This window comes from Cynoglossus semilaevis, chromosome 4 (genome assembly GCF_000523025.1).
Source record: "Cynoglossus semilaevis isolate Cse_v1.0 chromosome 4, Cse_v1.0, whole genome shotgun sequence".
Lineage (NCBI taxonomy): Eukaryota > Metazoa > Chordata > Actinopteri > Pleuronectiformes > Cynoglossidae > Cynoglossus > Cynoglossus semilaevis.
This window is the reverse complement of record NC_024310.1, coordinates 10,257,298-10,273,045: the sequence shown is the minus strand read 5'-3', so window position 1 is coordinate 10,273,045 and position 15,748 is coordinate 10,257,298. Positions and strand designations below refer to the sequence as shown.

Sequence of the window (15,748 nt, the reverse complement as noted above, 5' to 3'; positions counted from 1 at the left end):
TAATGGGAAACATTTGCCAGTGTCTTCATCCACTCCTCCAGGAGCATCTGGTTTTCTTATTAAGAACAATGCTTTTCACTTTCAGCCTGTGATCATCACATTTTTGCAACTTTTCCAAAGAAACCAAGCCACAAGTTGTTCAGCTTTTTCCCCCTAACATTTCCATAAATCGTTTTTACCATTTGATCTAATTATTTTTTTAATAAAATATTGATTAAGTTTAAATTTACAGTCAAAGTGGTACAAATAGAAACCCCACCCAAAGTCACTTCAGATCCGCTGTTGAAAGGAAATCAAAGCAGTGCTATCTCGAGGAATGTTTAAACTCTTGCAGATAATTAACTAACAACCTCAAGGGATATTCAGTGTTGCCAGAATGACAGCCAAACTTACTTTATTGTTGAAAGGATTCACACAGAGAGAAGTATGCATTTAAACAGTCTTGAGCAACATTTACAAAGATGGAAATTCATTATTGAACAGGCGCATATAATAGTTTTCCCAGTAGAGCAGCCTGCAGACCAACCACTTGATATAAATTAAGATGAGCAGCTCTTGGTTTGCAGTGTCATCCAAAAGCTGGTGTAATCATACGGTAAACTTCCGCCAAGTCATAAAATAAAACCTTAGTCATTTCCAGAAAGCCATTTCCACCACAGATCAGCAGCCATGTTTTTCACTTAGTTTCAGCGCTTTTTGACAGGCAGAAATAATGGAGATCTCATCACCAACAGTTCAGACTGAGGTAGTAGAAGTAAAATGGTCACAGATCTCCAGCTAGAATGAGGACTAAGAGGAACAGATGCTAAACTGACAGTAAACAACATGAAAACCCAACAGAATATAATGGGTCCCTGTTAACTGCACGGCCATCTTGGTTTTTATTGACATTTTGTCCGCGTATGATGGTTCATTCTACCACTTAACTTTGGCTGACTTCAAGGCCAGCCTCTGCTCAGAGATGTTGTTTCTGACATCCATCAAACCATAGTAAAAGCTTTGTCTGCCACTTCACACCAGGGATCAGATGGAGTAACAGTGGAAAGTGGAGAAAAACAATAGCGGGAAACATCAATAAAATGGCCACATCAGATAGCGAGTCCAGTCAATCGAATAAATAACACTTTTTGTGCTTTACTCTGTGACCTGTGACTGTGACTTTTGTTATCTGCCCTTTTCACATGACAAGTATTCATGTCCTGTTCGTGAAAAAGGAGAAAAACACATTTCTCTGTGGTTATCGTCAATTGACAGATTGTGAAAGCCATCATGGTCAGAAGAAAACACGCCCAGCTTTGAGGGAATGGATGATGCTTTTGTGATGCTTCTTCTATGACTTCAGTTAGCCAGGTGCTATGCTAGTGCACATTTTAGTCATTTTAGTCAACGTAATAAAAAGTATTGAATCATACAAAACAATATAAGAAGATCGTGCTTAGGAACAATTCAGCCACAGAAAATGGCACCATTAGTTAGGACAGCGACAGGAAATGTGAGTAGTCCACTGTAGGGCCAGGAACTAAATGAATGTTTCCGGACTGGTCACTGGCCATAACATTGTCCTTCTCCGGGTAGGACCATCAATGACTACAGGAAATGTGGTGGTCTTTGCTAAGTACATCTTCCAAATCTGTTTTTAAAAACAAGATTTTTTTTAAGGTGAAACCCTACTCCAAAGCTGGACCAATGAGAAAACCATGTCCGTTTGTAACTGATGTTTTTGGACTGATTGAAATGATCTATGTATCTGGCATGTAAAAGTGCCAGAGGAGTAATTTGCTTAATCTTAAAGAGCTTTCAACACCATGGAATGAGAGCAGACTTTTATGATCCTAGGAAATAACTGGCTAATATGCCTATGTGATTTGGCACAGTTTTAAATGGCAGATGTTGATTCTGGCCGAGTCATCCGTACCTATCTAGACCTGGGACATTAAGTGTTAATGAGCACTTTGGGACTTTTGGATTTGTGTTGTCCAGAGACACATCCACACTCAGCTAGATTCGTAACCTGACATTCTGGCTAGGAGACTAGTTCATTTTCTACTACGCTATTGTTGAAAGTTTTAAACCAATTGGACATAAAAAAACTGAAGAGACACATTAACTAATTATATGGGTATTATGTTTTAGTGCTGGGTGTTGTCGACCAAATTGATATCAGTAGCTGCAGAATAAACTCCAGCACTTAAGGGCTTGGCTCCACTTGTAAACACCTGATAACTACAGACGTTCTTGGGGTTGGTGAATGGATCGTCTGTGTGTGAGTGTGTGTGGGCGGAGACCTGCACGAGTTTCCCTTCGGCGCCAGGTGATTGGGGCAGAGGACCTGTGAACTCATCTCTCTCCCTCTGTGTCTCTGCACTTGGATCCTACCCACCTAAACTTCCCTGTGGCAAAGCCCTTACAGATGTCACCTTAACAAGTGCTACCTTTGTCTTTAAGTGACTCACACAAAAGGTTAGTTCCCGGTCATTATACTCTGGGAATTGCAAAAGTCTATATATTCTGAAGGTTATTATAGGGTGAAGATGTTGAAATTACGTTCATGTACTTCACGGTGGTAAAAAAAATCAATACTAGTTCAGATATTGCATTATCGAATAGAACACCAACTGATAACAAAGGAAGCTATTTAAGGCTAAGCCAACTTCAGAATGGATTTAAATGACTAAGGCTGACAACAATTGATTTTAAAATGAAAGCTACAACAATGACAAATGACAGTGGCCAGTGCTCAAATTATCCTGCAGCAATTTGCAGGAGATTGGTGTTTTTATGAGGCTGGTTCGTGTATAAAGTCAGTAAACAATTCATCTTTAATAATTTAGATTCATCTGTTCCACCACTGCCCACTAGAGAAATCAGCTCAAAAGGCAGCTGAAACAACGGCTGGAATATTTGATTAAACGCCCAAGGTCTGGACACAACATGAGTCTTAATCATCTAAATATACATTTAAGATATTCTGGTTTAATGTAAGTAGCTGATGTTATGGTTGCTGTGATGGTATATAACTGGCATTCTAAGTAAGAAAATCCTACCTAGATGGTGTTTATACATACACATTAAAGACGGGTGCTTTGCAGGACAAGTTTGGTCATCTACCGTGTAATGGCACTGCCATTGGTGGAACAGCCATTCTGTATACTGCCATTGGGTAATGGCACTGCCATTGGTGGAACAGCATAGAGCCTATGTCTGGAGTCGAATCCAAAGTCATCTGGTTGAAGGACAAATGCTCCATTAACTAGGTTTTTTTATTACAGTTGGTGTTCTCATCAATTTCCATAAATATTATAAAACTAAATGTCAGACGAACCACAATGTTCCCAAATCACCAATCCAAGTTCAGGCGTTGGCAAATGTTCTTACTGCCAAAAGTGTCTGAACTTTAACGGCTGATCCATCTATCAAAAGCGTCCACTGAGGTGTTAATTTTTAATAGGATCTGTATCTAATAGTTTTATTACCTAGTGGTGTTGAATGGCAAGTGCCATAAAATGTCACAACTTCTCTGACTGATTAGAAATGACTGAAACAGAAAAGCTCCACCCTGATTGGTCCTACACTCCCTGACATCTATTCCTCTTCAGCAGAGACTATATTGACTCAGATGAGTTCATCATGTGATCTGTTGAGGCCAGAAAGCATTTCCCTCGCTCTAAATGCAAATAAATATGTGCATCATTTTCCCATTATTGAAGTGCCTTGTTTTCTATGCAGTCTAACTATGACTGACACGTACAATGAATGTCAATGGTATCTGTACGTGTTTCTGTGGAATGGACTGGGCTGGGCTGTGAGGAGCTGAGGAAATGAATGTGCTGTGCAGCTTCACTATGAAACAGTAATTTACCCATCTCACATGGACAAAAAGAATCAAAATAAATATGAGGTGTTTTCATTTTTTTTAGTACAGGGAACATTAATGTGTTATCACTGCATATTAACACATTAATGCATTAGCAACAACAACTATTTCAACACACATGGGCACTTAAATAATATTTAATCTGTGCTGTCAAAATTTATGGGCCAAGCACCTTCTCTAATTTGTGAAGATTCATTTCAATGAATGCGTTTTAATGCATTCAGAGAATGAAGGGTGGAAATCAGCTAACTCTGTGGAGATACAGCTTGAGATATAGTTTCACATAGCTATCTACTTTTTCTAAAATAATTCCATCATTTGGATTAGTCCCAAACTTTTCTGCCAGGTGGTCTGTTATTACTAGTAGGTACAGAAACCAAACACACCACTGCAGAGGAAAGTGTTTTCTTTCAACTTCCTTTTCTTGTCTATACCTCCCTTGAAAATAAAGTTGATTTAAATAAAAAAAAAGTTGGCAGAAGAAAGCCAACGAGACTGATAGAGGAAGGGAAAGCTGCAGACACACAGTCAGTGCATGTGTGTGAGGCAGCGTGATTTGCTGGTATTTTCTGCTCTTGTGAGAAAAGAGATAAGGTCTAGCACTGCTGATATTATATCACCATCACAGCCGTGAGTAAACAGCACCTGAAGTATCTTGTTTAAACAAGAGCCTCTTATTCAACAACTCTCAGATAATTAATAAAAACACATGCCTCTGGTTGATTATTGGCTGGTTTTACCCTTGTCTAGCATGCACCCTAACAGTCCATATAAGGCCCGTGCCTTTTGCTAATCTTCACCAACATTTACTAACATGGATAGAGTGTGTCTACTGTCCTGTTTATAGACTCTTCAACCCTTCTCTGAGTTAAAGCTCACTTTGTGCATTCCACAGACATTGTGTTATTCTTTCTGGGGGCTGCATTTAGGAGCAAGTGGCTAAAAATACACCTGACTATAGAGTTAAATGGGTGTTTCATCTTGTTCCAGACCACTTCAGCAACCATTTTCTGCTGCCTTGGTAGGTTAAATATCTTCTTGTCAGGTTTTGTTTATATCTTGCTGTTGGCTCACTTTGTTTTTTACAGAAAGCCAGTCGATGAGGTGCTGCGTAAACGTCGGGGCTTGACTACAGTCTTCTTTTGGAGTATAAATATAGATCTTGGAAAACAAACTCTCAAAGCTATTTTTCACCTAAAGATATCTTATGATTCATCTTAAGCCAGAGACGATTGACTCGGGGAGTTTTCCAAATGTTGACCCTTCTCCCTGTCTGTCACTGACCCTTCCCCTCCTTGTGTCACTCCTTTGGGTCTGCACCTCCTGCAGCTGTGGAAACCAGATCCTATAATGGTAAAAGCCTAACCCACTGCTGCTGACCAGCTAAAATGAGAGTCTGGGAAGAAAAGTAAAGTGGGAGTCACACGAATGGACCCTCCCTCCCCCAACCACCCAAACATTCTCATAGTACAACTCATTCTAATAATGTTCAGCTTCGGTCAACAAACTCAGGCAGTTTTGAGATAATTATGCGTAGTGCGATTACTGCAGTATCATTTGACATTATTGACAGCTCTACAATGATGCTCAGTCAAGGTGACTTTGATCCTGTATTTCTGCAGCTTCCTTAAAAAAAAGGAAAATTATATCCATGCTGATCACAAAAACACACAATTACTCAACTTCTCCAGGGACGGTCTGCTCCTAATTTGAATACAGCTATCTGTATCCACAACAGACACCTCCTTAATTTAGTTAGTATACACAGCTACAGGCACAAACAAGTTTGAGATAACTGTCACGAAACAACAAATTAAAAGCTGTTAAAATAACTCAGTTAAAAGACTGTTGCTGCGGCGCTCATTACAAATGAATTAAACTTGTAGTGCTTAGAGAGAGGAAGTCGGAGAAAGCAGGGGGCAGCAGAATATATTTACACTAAATTCCCAGCATTCCATATGGCAGACAGCAAATGCAGACTCTGCCCATGGCACACAGGATATTAATACTCTTAGCCACATGCAGGCTAAACGACAGGCACAGCATAGATACAAAAAGAAAGTTAATATTGTACCAGAGGGCTTGTTATTTCATAACTGGAAACCTTATTTCCAAAAACAAAGGTAGACATTCAAAAAACACAGTAGATGATGAAGTCTGAGGAATGGTAAAGCACCAAATGCACCAACCTCTTCAACTTCATTCTTCTGGGGAATTTACAAAACATGCTGTGGTTTCTTTTGCAAGATGATTTTTCTTTTCTTTTTTTGTAAAGAATGAAGCACTGCCTTGTTGTGCTAAAAATCCTTTAGAACAGAGGCAGGACATTGTCTTGGCAGTAGTTTTGTGGATGTTCCTTTAATGCAGCAATTCCCAAAGTGGGGGGCGGAATCCCCTTCAAGGGGTGTGGTGCCATTGTGGGGGTCCCAACAAGTAATCAATATTTTCTAAATTTGTACTATGGAAAGGAAATGTATTTGTAATATTTTCAATTAAAATCAATCATCATTGACAATAGTCCTACAAAAGTCAGAAGATATAGATGCCTAACACGGTGAGACAAAGGTGACGTCCAGTCCACATCTGATCTCCAGCTGCCTTTTTTACGCCACCTCCACCTGTCTCTGTGTCACACATCAGCTGCCTTTGCCTGACCCACTGAGAGCCGACACTCTCCCCGTGAGCTACAGCCCTAATGATCTTGAGTTTTCAAAGACTGAAGCAACTCTTCCCAGCACATTACCTAACTTCATCACTTTGTGCAGCTCATGATACAAATCAAGAATAAATACAAGGGGTTATGGGAACGTGGACAGTCAGCCCCAAATTAGACATCCATGAATAATTTGAGTAAATTGCTCCAAACTCAGTGTTTGTGCTGCCTCTTTGGAATCAGAGGGTTTCTAATATATCCTAAGACAGGAAACTATTATGGATTCTCTAACCAAAAGTAGACTTCTTTCTTGGTGATTTTATACCGCTATACAGTGTTATTTGTTAATCTCTTTCCATACATCATGGCCATATCCTATTTCCTCCCTAGTATGATATTTGACCAATGACAGGCTGCATAAAGGAGTATTGACCTCAAATTCTCCCCTCAGTTGAAAGAAACAGGCTATAATTAACTGAACTGTTAACAGCACAGTGCCTGTGAGACTGTAATACAGGGTATGAATACTGAGCAAACTACTTCATCCCACAGGGTTCAAACCCAATCTATCCAATCCATACTTATTCATTTATTCAGCCCACTCATGGCCTGTGAATCCCTGTGAGATTTCCGAGCAGGTCATATGTGAGCCTTCCATCGTCTTCATTCTCATTTAGATATCACATGTAGTTAGGTTCAGGATAACAGGTTTTTTTTTATTCTTTCCGTGTTCTCACTTGGGTTTTATCCGCTACTGAAACAATGACTCGTGTGGCTTGGCAGGAAGGGATTTATGGCTGTAGCCCTGCACTGGTGACTAAAGCACTGCTCATTGTAAGTACAGACCAGAGCACTGACATTAAACACGCTCCAGACATTGTGTATCACCAGTGATACATTGAATCAGAGTCCCAGCCATCTGTGAAGCATCTGCCTTAGCTGTGATTCACACAAATGGACATTTTATCACGTTGACAGCAAGGCTGTGATATTTGCAAGCCTTTATTTCACCACTGTGTTTGCCTTTCTGGGAAAAAAACTTCAAATAAATTGTGTACGAAGGCATACAGTATTACCTAAAAAGTTCTAAATTCCTATTTTTTTTTAACAGAAGCCATGTTCTACCAGTAGGCTTTGTAGTTAGAAATCCCTAAACTTAAAACACTGTATGTTCAAGTAGAGTTCCTAAGGGAGTTTGGCTTCTGTTGTGGATACGAGAGAGTGAGAGAGAGAGAAAGAGAGAGAGAGAGAGAGTGATTGTTATTAATTAAAAGACACAAAGACCAAAAAATCTATTATAAGAACCTCACCAAATTATCATTGATTTTGTAATTACTGACAGTGAGGGTTTTACAGATTTTTTATTACTCTTATTTATTTATTTCATTTTACAATTGGGGCCATTTATAACTCGACTGAAGGTCAGGGATGGTTATTATAACAATCAGTCCTCTCTGGAATCACAATCATAATGGGCAAATTAGTGTGATGTTTGTTTTATAACCTGGTATGCAACAACATGAGAAACAGAATCCTAAATGAGGTTTTGTTGTTGTATGACTCAAAGAATAATGGTTATTGCTGAGGCTCAGTGTGAGATAGCAGAAAACAATATTTTATCATTTTGATTTCCCAAAGGTTGTGATCAATTTTCCTTCTAAAAAATCCAAACTACTTAAATGGTTAATTTCCTATTCTGGAAACAATGCAAAGCCAAGGTAATAAAGTTGTTGTGATAAGTGTTTATTTATTACCTCGCCCGACTCTGCTCATCACTATATCACCAGACATGACTACAAACACAACGCCAGGCTTTTCGCAACCGCTCATTTCCGAGTGACTACAACAGCTCAACATGCATCACGCCTGGAACTATGGCAGTGCAAACAAAGACTTAACAGAGTAACAGACTGGAATAACCTTTCTGTCTTTTCTTTGGTTCACCAGACTTCCTGTTTGACAAACCTAAGTCCCTGTTAACGATGGTCTTTCCGCTGTCCCTGTTTCCGACTCACTTTTCGTCTTTGTGACAGAGACCCTGTCCACTCTTTAGGTCAACAGTTACTAGCCTCAGTCCATTTAATTTTGTGCCAATTTAAACTAGACAGTAAAGTGAAAAAAACACATCTGAAGAAGAGGAGACGGAGAGCAAGAGTCTAATAAAGGGATAGAGAAGGAAGAATGGGAAGGACACACAGGGGTGCGCTTAAAGCTAAATTAGGGGAAAGGTTACACAAAGCTGAAATGAGAGTTACAGACTGAAACTGTAACCTCGAAAGAAAGGTGAGTTCTCCCTGGGAGGAATGAATGGTTCAGGAAAAAAACAGACCAGCAGAGTGAAGGAAAATACTGACTGCCTGTGACACACCGACTGCATTTCTTTGTGCCCCACCCCCAGCCCCCGACTCTAAACACCCTTATGACATTGTTGTAAGTTTCAGAGAATTGCAGGGCAAAAAAAAAAAAGATGTGAGTCTGAAAGAACACATTAAAGTGTTTCCAGTGCGGTCGGCACTTTAGGTGATCCATCACCCTCGCAGGCAGGGAAGTTCACTTTATAACCATCAGCAACCGGAAACTCAAGCAGCAAAGATAATGTTTCATAATCCATTAAACATCCTTCATAGGAAGTGAAAAGATTTCTCTGAACATGTTCTATGTGGCTATTTTTTCCTTGCATCGCTTAAACTGGAGACAGGGCAAACTAGGTTATCTTCATCAAAACGGAGTCATGAAATACAAAGATACATGAATACGGAATATAGACGTGAAACAATAACACAACACATCCAGCACTATTTACTTCCTTGTTCAGGATGTGTCTTGTGATCCGATACCATTAAACAACAAAAAGTCAGATGACACTCCTCCAGATGGAATATCCCACCAGGAACCTGAGCTCCTTATCCTAAAGCTTTCCTTAAATGGACGCAATGTCATGTTGATTCTGCCTACCTCTTGAAAGTAAGTGTGAGTGGTGAGAGGGGAGTGGAAGCACACTGGGTGAGATCCAGCTGGCAAGAACTCACATAGACAGCACAAGGACAAAGCCCTGTGCTGGTATGGTTGTCAAGCAGGGCAGAACATTTATATGCCAAATAGCCACTGGCAACACTGTGAAGACCACAATAACACTTTTACTGTAACATTCGTTTTCCCTCCCCTCGACTTCCCATTTGTGCTTGTGACTTGCATATATATGTAGAGATATATATCTACATGCTGTATATACGAGTATACTGTAGATACATATCAGTCTGGGTAGGTCTGTTGAGTTATTCAGATGATGTCACTTAAATGCAGCTAAATTCAGTGAAGTCCAACAGGGTGTTGAACTTAATTTACTGCTGCCTCGTACTAACCACGTACTTACACACCAGGTCCTTGTGGATGAATTAAATACAAGCACTGAGGTGTAAACAAACAGAATAGTGTGGTAAGCAAATTTAAAAGCTTCCCTACAAAACAATTCAACCAATAATATGATATATTAGACGAACTGCAGCACGAGCCAAGGCTGAGGTGATGAGTGTGTGTTTACCCAGCACTGCCGAAAACTGTGTTCCATCAGGAGTGAGAAGCCTAAATCCATATGGGATCATTCTGTAGCAGAATATTTTTCCAAAACAATGAATAGTTTTTTCACAGTCTGTAACTATTATGCACCGTAGTCCTGATGAGTTTGACAGAAGCATCTACACGTTCCCTGTTTCTCTTAATTGTTCTACTTTAACTTTTGTTTTTCTGACCATCGGACAGATTGTTATTTAGAACATTTATTTTTTCATCTCATCTGTAAAGAGTTTTTCAGATAAAAACAAGAATATCTTTGTATTACTGCAGAAATGAAAGTGACTACATAACTGATCAATTATAACTGCCGACAGAAACATTCAAAACGTGTAGATGTTCTTGGTTCTTATCCTCACAAACAACACCAGAGAATATCTGCTGACCACAACCCCGCTAAGGTCAGTGAAATATGTTGCTTTGAGCTGTTTATTTTCTCCCACATTCCTCTGGGACACCATATTTCACCGGTCTTCACATTGTGTGGAACAGCAGTGACTTACTCTTTGTAATGTCCTCTACTCATACCCTACATACCAACTCAGCAAAGATCCCCAAAAGTCCAAACACTGCCTTCCATATATTATATTGCCCACTTTGTCATTTCATAATTATTTCCAAGGACAGAACAGTTCAATATCTTCTCCATAAAATATAGTCTCAATCATTTAGCCTTGAGAAGCTGTTGCTCCTGACATTTTTATCAAGGCTCAGAAGGATATCAAACACGATGGCATTCTCAGATGGTCAAAGCAATAAGTTACGATAATTTCAGCTAAAGCGTTGTAACAGTCAATCTCTGCCCGAGAACGTGAATAAAGTGGTGGTTTTACAGCCAGAGAATACTGCAAGTGGGACCTCCGGGTGAATCACTGCCCTTCAAGTGCAACAGGGCAGAATTATTGGTCACTTGGAGTGAGTTTATATTTGCATTACGCATGATTCAAAACAACGTGAATACAGTCTTTTCTTTTGGTTCAGAAAACACATGGCTTTGTTTCAAGCTGCTCTTTTGTTGGTGGCAAAAAGCTGTTCATCTTTTCAAATTAAACTTTACAGTGCTAATTATTGCTTGTATTAAGTTTGTTTTTATGTGAGGAGTATATTTGACCTTCATTTCAAGTGCTCATTTACATAAAAGCAGCAATTGGGTTTGACAATGGAGTGTTTTAAAAGGTCAGAGTTCTGGATATTCTTTATTTTCCAACTTGTGTTGATTTGCCTCGTTTTTTGGCACATGGGCCACGGATAACATCTGGACAGAGTATGAGGTATACACTGGGACAAACAACTCATCCCCCGTTGACCCACATGCTGCAGACGTCCTCAACTTTCACTTTCCCTCTTTTTAAAGAGAGATAAAGAGCACTGATCACCTGAGCTTATCAGAATCAATGTCCAACCGTAACTGCCCATCAGGTGTAGAACGGAAAGTAACAAATTGAAAAAAAAGACACCAGAGCGTACATTATTCACTGCACATTTCTATTTCAATCAATCATTTCACAAATCACTGATCAAATCTTGACAAGTAAAAGCTTTTTTTTCTGTTGTGTGCACCAAGGGACACCATGGAAATCTCTGCAGGGCGTGTGTGTGTGTGTGTGTCTGTGTGTGTGTGTGTGCCCTGAAGTTTGTGTTCACAATATGTAAAACCCCTGGTGAGGGCTGCAGATTTTGGGAGACTTTTCCACTGCATCACTAAGACAAGAAACTCCAGGAAATGCAGTTGTTTGACTAAAGCAGCACAGAAAGTCTAAGCCTTCGATTTGTGAGCCAGAACAGTCTCATCCCTTTACAATCACAGTCAAACCCTGTGCTTCAGTGGAAATTTGATTTTCCTGATTTAACACCTCTAATGGACTTATCCAGGAACAGAGGTAAAATAATAAACAGCACTAATGACAGTGACAAACAGTGACTCAGTCCAGAAATAGTTGATGTTCTGAATCATAATGGCGCTTGAGGTTTTTTGGGCGAAGTTCGGTTTCGGTTCCTAGTGCTAATGTAACTCAAATTTTCACTGTATAATTACATATTACATATTACAAATCAAACCTGTTGGCGTGTCTTTTTCGCCAACAAGGCCATGATGTTCATGTTCATGTTTGTGGGAGTCAGAGGCAGTGGTGGTGGTGCCTTTCCTTCAGGTCATTTCTTTCTCATTGGTGGATAACAAAAAGAACAGGGAAGAAGGATGACTATCTCGCTGTGATTTGATCATATCGCTCTGTAAATTTTTTGTTAATGCCTTGCAGGTCCTGACATCTCGTCAAGTCTGTCTCCTTCATTTAGAAGTGAATGTTTCAATTATCAGGTTCTTTGTCTGTGCCAACACGAGTCTCTCTGCCAGGCACCACATTTCTTTATTTCTTGTTAGTGACTACGACAGGGAAGAAGATAGAGAGGAAAAGCCCGTTGAGTTTCACAATTCCAGTACTTTAAATTTTATTTTCAGTGACATATGTTCCCTTTAAGTCTTTTCTGCCTTGAAAGCAATGGGTTAAGAAAATGTTCACAAGAAACTGAAAAAGGTATTTTTTAGCATATAGTGCTAAAAATATCAAGTTAATGTAATGCTACAGATGAGTTTCTTACATGTTTTTAAAGCACCTCTACATTAAAAATGCACTTATTTAGTCTTCACCCTAATCATCCACCCTATAATACATCATTAATACTTCTGAGGCTTCTGAGGAGCTAAGCCTTTACAACTAGGACATGGTGTGTTGTGGTGGCTCTCTGAAGATTTCTTAAAAAAAAAAACAAGTCAAGTCTGTCAAATCTGCCTGCAACCTGCTTCGTCTGTCACATCAATTTTTTGCAAAGCCACGCTGAAGTGATGGGGGATTGTAAATAGCAGTGGTGGGTGAGCCACAGTATGCAAGCAAACGTTTCTGAGTTAATGAGAGGGTTGGAGCGCCACAGCTTCTTAAACTGGGCCGGAGAAACCAGCAGACCTTCTGTCCCGGGAGAACACATGTGCAAAACCAACAGGATACATAGACAAATCCTGTGCCATGTGGAGTGGGGTGGTGTACATTTACTACAATCAAACAAACAAAGAAGACGTTTCAATGGAAAAATCTGCAGCATGAAAGGAACTATTTTTGCAAAAAGAAAAAAAAACTCTCTCTGGCTTTCTTTTTAACTTTGAGGCGCTCCTCTGGAGTAGACTCAGAAAGAAAACCGTACTGTGGCCATGTTTGTAGCTGCTGTGAGGCTTGGTTTTCTGTTGTTTTATCAGTTATTATGAAGGAAAAAAAAAAACAAAAAATGATCACATCTGTTTTTGTATATTCAGACTAGTACACAATGTTGTACATTTAGAATTGGTTGAGAACAATCTAATTCAGCTGCTGTTCAGCTCAATCGAAGGATGGATACTGAAGGAAACAAACTGAAAACCAGTCTATTCATTTGGCATTCATATCAGACTTTATTCCAAACTGTACCCTACTAAGCTGAACTGCACAGTATCAGCAGGTGTAAGTCAATATTTAATGATTATCAGAGTCTCTGTACTTTGTCCCAGTCAGGGACCTCAGAGTGAAGACAGCACCAGGGCTGGTTAAGGCATAAGCAACCACCACAACATTAACAGTCTTACCTCCAACAAACTGTATGCCACCGGCCACTCGCCCGATGGTACGTGAGATGAGGTCAGAGATGCAGCAGCCCATGAGAGCTGTGAGTGCCACCAACAGAAGGAGGCCGCATCCAACTCCTGTCACCACCGTGCAGATCCTCCACTCCAGACTTGGTATCCCATTAAAGGAGGCGTAGCGCCCACATTGCTCCAGCATGACTGTGGCCTGCCTCTCTTCATCTCTCACCGGATATGAGCAACGCCGAAACGTACCAAAGGACACGGGCTTGTCCATCTGCGTTCCCAGCAGCCAGTAGGGCATGAAGAAGCCAACGCAGGAGGCAGCAGCACACAGCAGGGACAACAAGGCCCAGATCACACCTGTGCATGTCAGACTAGACGCCATGGTGGAAAAGTCTGCCGGTGGTTCACACAGTCTCTCAGCGAACAGAAGTGATACGAGCAGTTGCTGTGAGGAGAGCTGCACTGTGCACTTAAACACTAGCACTTTTCACCTTCGCAGAGACGCCCGCTTCCTGTCAGAAGAGAGGAGACAGATGGAGGCTGAGCCCTGACAGGAAAGTCATCAGTGACAACAAGTTGTTTAGGATTTAGGGTTTTGATTTACAAAAAGCCAATACTGAAGAAGTACAGATTTTAAAAGTTAGAAATTTGACAAGATACAATGGATATTTTAAAATGTGCTGTTTTTCTTTCATTCATATTGTCAGGAGTAATTCTAGATTAGAATGATCACATAATACAATTTTTGTTTTGTTTTTACTTATTTAATACTTTAATACTAATTTATACTAAAAATGAAATATAACTTTTTAAATGAAGTACAACAATTAAAATGCCCTGCACCCTTAAATTGCATACCTAAAAGCAAATTGCACAGCATAGTTGTGGACAGGCTCTCCTCGGACTAAGATATGAAAATGGGAAGGAGAAATGTTCCTTTAGTAGAAAACGATGTCCAAATTAAAGTAAATATAGCAGGACGATGATATATAGTTTCTACAAAATACTATGGATGTTTTGTTGATTTTTCGTTGTACAATTACACATTAAATTTGAGTAATTTATCTAAAAACAATGTTTTGGTGGCAATAATACAAAATATAAGACTGACAGATGAAGGAGGTGCTCAGAGAGCTCAATGTTATAACCATAAAGTATGTGCAATTTCCCATCAATATCAGTATTTAATATATACACAAAATAAATAAACAACATCAATCTCCTCCAACACTATGTATATTTAGAGCAGAGAGTTTTAGGTTTTTAGTCAGTATACTTTACCTAAAGCTCTGAGTAGAACTCTAAATACCACCCTGATAACATTTTCTTAGGTTTGGAAAAAACATGAAAACTGGGATAAAAAAGGAGCTGAAGGACGAAGTCCTGACAGAGGTGTGAGGTTATTTTAGTTGGAAGTGACTTAGTGGAAAATAAACTGCATTCTGATCGCATTGCACCGACCTTATGAAAGTTAATAAGGAGAAAAATGAAGAACCAGGCTGCAGACATGTACTTACATATTGTGGCAATGAGGTGAAGAGCACAGAGGGGTGATTTCCATCTGTGGACTCCCAGCAGCGACGCTGCGGCTCTGGGCAAACTTTACTTTCTGTCCTTATCCTCCAAAATAACAAAAATTGCGGGTGGAAAAGGTGGACGTGGGATCGGGTCAAAAATCAGTTCCTGTCACTGCTGCTGATGCTGTTGCCGATCATCAATATGTTGAACCGAGCACAGGATGAATTATTCACTATGCTGTGCAGGAGAAGCTGAAAGGCGCGGAGCTTCAATACTGAAGCGACTGGACTCCACATGCCTGCTGAGAGAGGAGGGGGCAGTGAGAGAGAGAGGCAGAGAGAGTGGGACAGAAAGAGGGAGAGAGAGACAGAGAGACAGAGTGAGAGAGAGAGCTGGAAAGAGGGAGGGAGGGATGAAGGGAGAGAGAGGGAGGGATGAAGGGAGAGAGAGAGAGAGAGAGAGAGAGAGAGGTGACCATCAATCACACTTATCTCCACCCAGGGGCTGAACTCGCTGCAAC

General features: G+C 40.1%; 1 protein-coding gene across 1 annotated transcript in view; it reads right to left on the bottom strand.

Annotated features, from left to right (window-relative positions):
* lhfpl6 (LHFPL tetraspan subfamily member 6) overlaps positions 1-15,596 on the bottom strand; it is a 44,645-nt gene extending 29,049 nt beyond the window's left edge. Inside the window, exons 1-2 of the mRNA XM_008309068.3 lie at positions 15,228-15,596; positions 13,708-14,222 (exon numbers count right to left, since the gene is read on the bottom strand). Of these exons, the coding sequence (XP_008307290.1) occupies positions 13,708-14,092 (385 nt within the window). The 5' untranslated portion in view covers positions 14,093-14,222; positions 15,228-15,596. The remainder of the gene's footprint in view (positions 1-13,707; positions 14,223-15,227) is intronic.
* Positions 15,597-15,748: the final 152 nt, after the last annotated feature.